This window comes from Arachis ipaensis, chromosome B06 (genome assembly GCF_000816755.2).
Source record: "Arachis ipaensis cultivar K30076 chromosome B06, Araip1.1, whole genome shotgun sequence".
NCBI lineage: Eukaryota > Viridiplantae > Streptophyta > Magnoliopsida > Fabales > Fabaceae > Arachis > Arachis ipaensis.
In genome coordinates this window covers 14,236,267-14,237,716 of record NC_029790.2, presented here as the reverse complement: position 1 = coordinate 14,237,716, position 1,450 = coordinate 14,236,267, and the positions used below count along the sequence as shown (strand labels likewise).

General features: G+C 26.0%; 1 protein-coding gene across 1 annotated transcript in view; it reads left to right on the top strand.

The window, feature by feature from the left end:
• Positions 211–1,450, top strand: part of LOC107646484 (protein BONZAI 3) — a 7,497-nt gene continuing 6,257 nt past the window's right edge. The window contains exon 1 of the mRNA XM_016350667.2: positions 211–524. Coding sequence (XP_016206153.1) covers positions 324–524 — 201 coding nt within the window. The 5' untranslated portion in view covers positions 211–323. The remainder of the gene's footprint in view (positions 525–1,450) is intronic.

Below are 1,450 nucleotides of genomic sequence, written 5' to 3'. Positions count from 1 at the left end.
TGACGTGGGAGTCATGACATACGCTTACAATATGCTTTTTAACCTGATATCTATATAATAATTTATAAATTCTATATTCAAATCTTATCATGCTAAATTGCTAATGTAACCAAAAAAAGGAAAAAAAAATAATAGTCATAAGGATACACACGACTATTATTTAAGAGTCATTCAAATAACGCGTTTTGTTTCAGTTATAAAAGAAAAGGAAGTAGCAATTAAAACGACTCAAAGAGCAGCATTGTGGTTCGAATAATCGCAATCAAAACGCGTCACTGTCAGGGTTACTGTTACATTGATCGATCGGCATTGAGTGGAGTGTGATGGGAGGGTGCTTTTCTGATTTGGAAGGGGGAAAGCAAGCAGTGGGAGTAGGGTTTCGTTCACATCAGAATCAAAATCAAAATCAAAATCCATATCCAAACCAGCAGCATCAAGGTGATAACAATAATGGAGCCCACAACGACGCCGTTGATTTCTTCTTTAAAACCAAAGGGTTTCAGCCAATGTTCACTCAGGTTGAGGTATTGCCACCACGCTCTCTGTCTTCTACCATAACTCCATAAGCTCTATCTTTTTTTAAGTAATATTCTAAATTTCAAAGAATTTTTAGTAGAATAATTTAGGACTTGTTTGAGTAATTTATAAGAAAAAATCTTTTTTTGAGTTATCTTATTTTAAAAGATATTATGAAGAAGTAAAAGTAATTTTATGTTTGAATATCTCATGAAAAATAATCTTTTTATTTATCAATTATGTTTGGGTATAACAATATAAAAATATTTTTTGTTTATTTATTACATAAAAAATATCTTTTTTTTAAAGAAATCAAATTTTAATAAAAAAAATAGATAAATCAATAGCTATAGTTATTTAAAAAAAAATAACAATTTCTAAAAAATTAAATTTTTAAATGTCTTTTTGTATAGACAAATAATTTGATGGGGAACAGATTTGTTTAACGAAGTAAAAGTAAAAAACAAATACTAAATTGGTATCCAAAAGATTAAGTACTAATTTATTATTCATAGAATGTTTTTTAAAAAGATTTTAAAATTTAACAAAAATACGCAAATTAAACACCATGAAGTCACATGAAAGGAAAAACACTTGTATGTGACCTCATATTCTTATGTTTGGGACTTTTAAGTATTTTTATTAAATTTTAAAATTTTTGGGAGATTATTTTATCAATAATAAGAGTAATTACTATTTTCGGATATCAATTTAGTATTTAAAATTAAACTATTTTATTCAGTTTTTTAAAGACTCATTTGAGAAACTACTCTTCTTTTAGTTCCAAATAAAAATTCACCTTCATTTACTTGATTTTTTTATTAAAAGTCTCGTGTTTTTCGATTTGAGTAATAAAAAGAATTGCATTTTGTTATCACGTATTTGAATAATAATTGTTTTTAATTGATAAAATTTTTAAATTTTTTGTGTACTC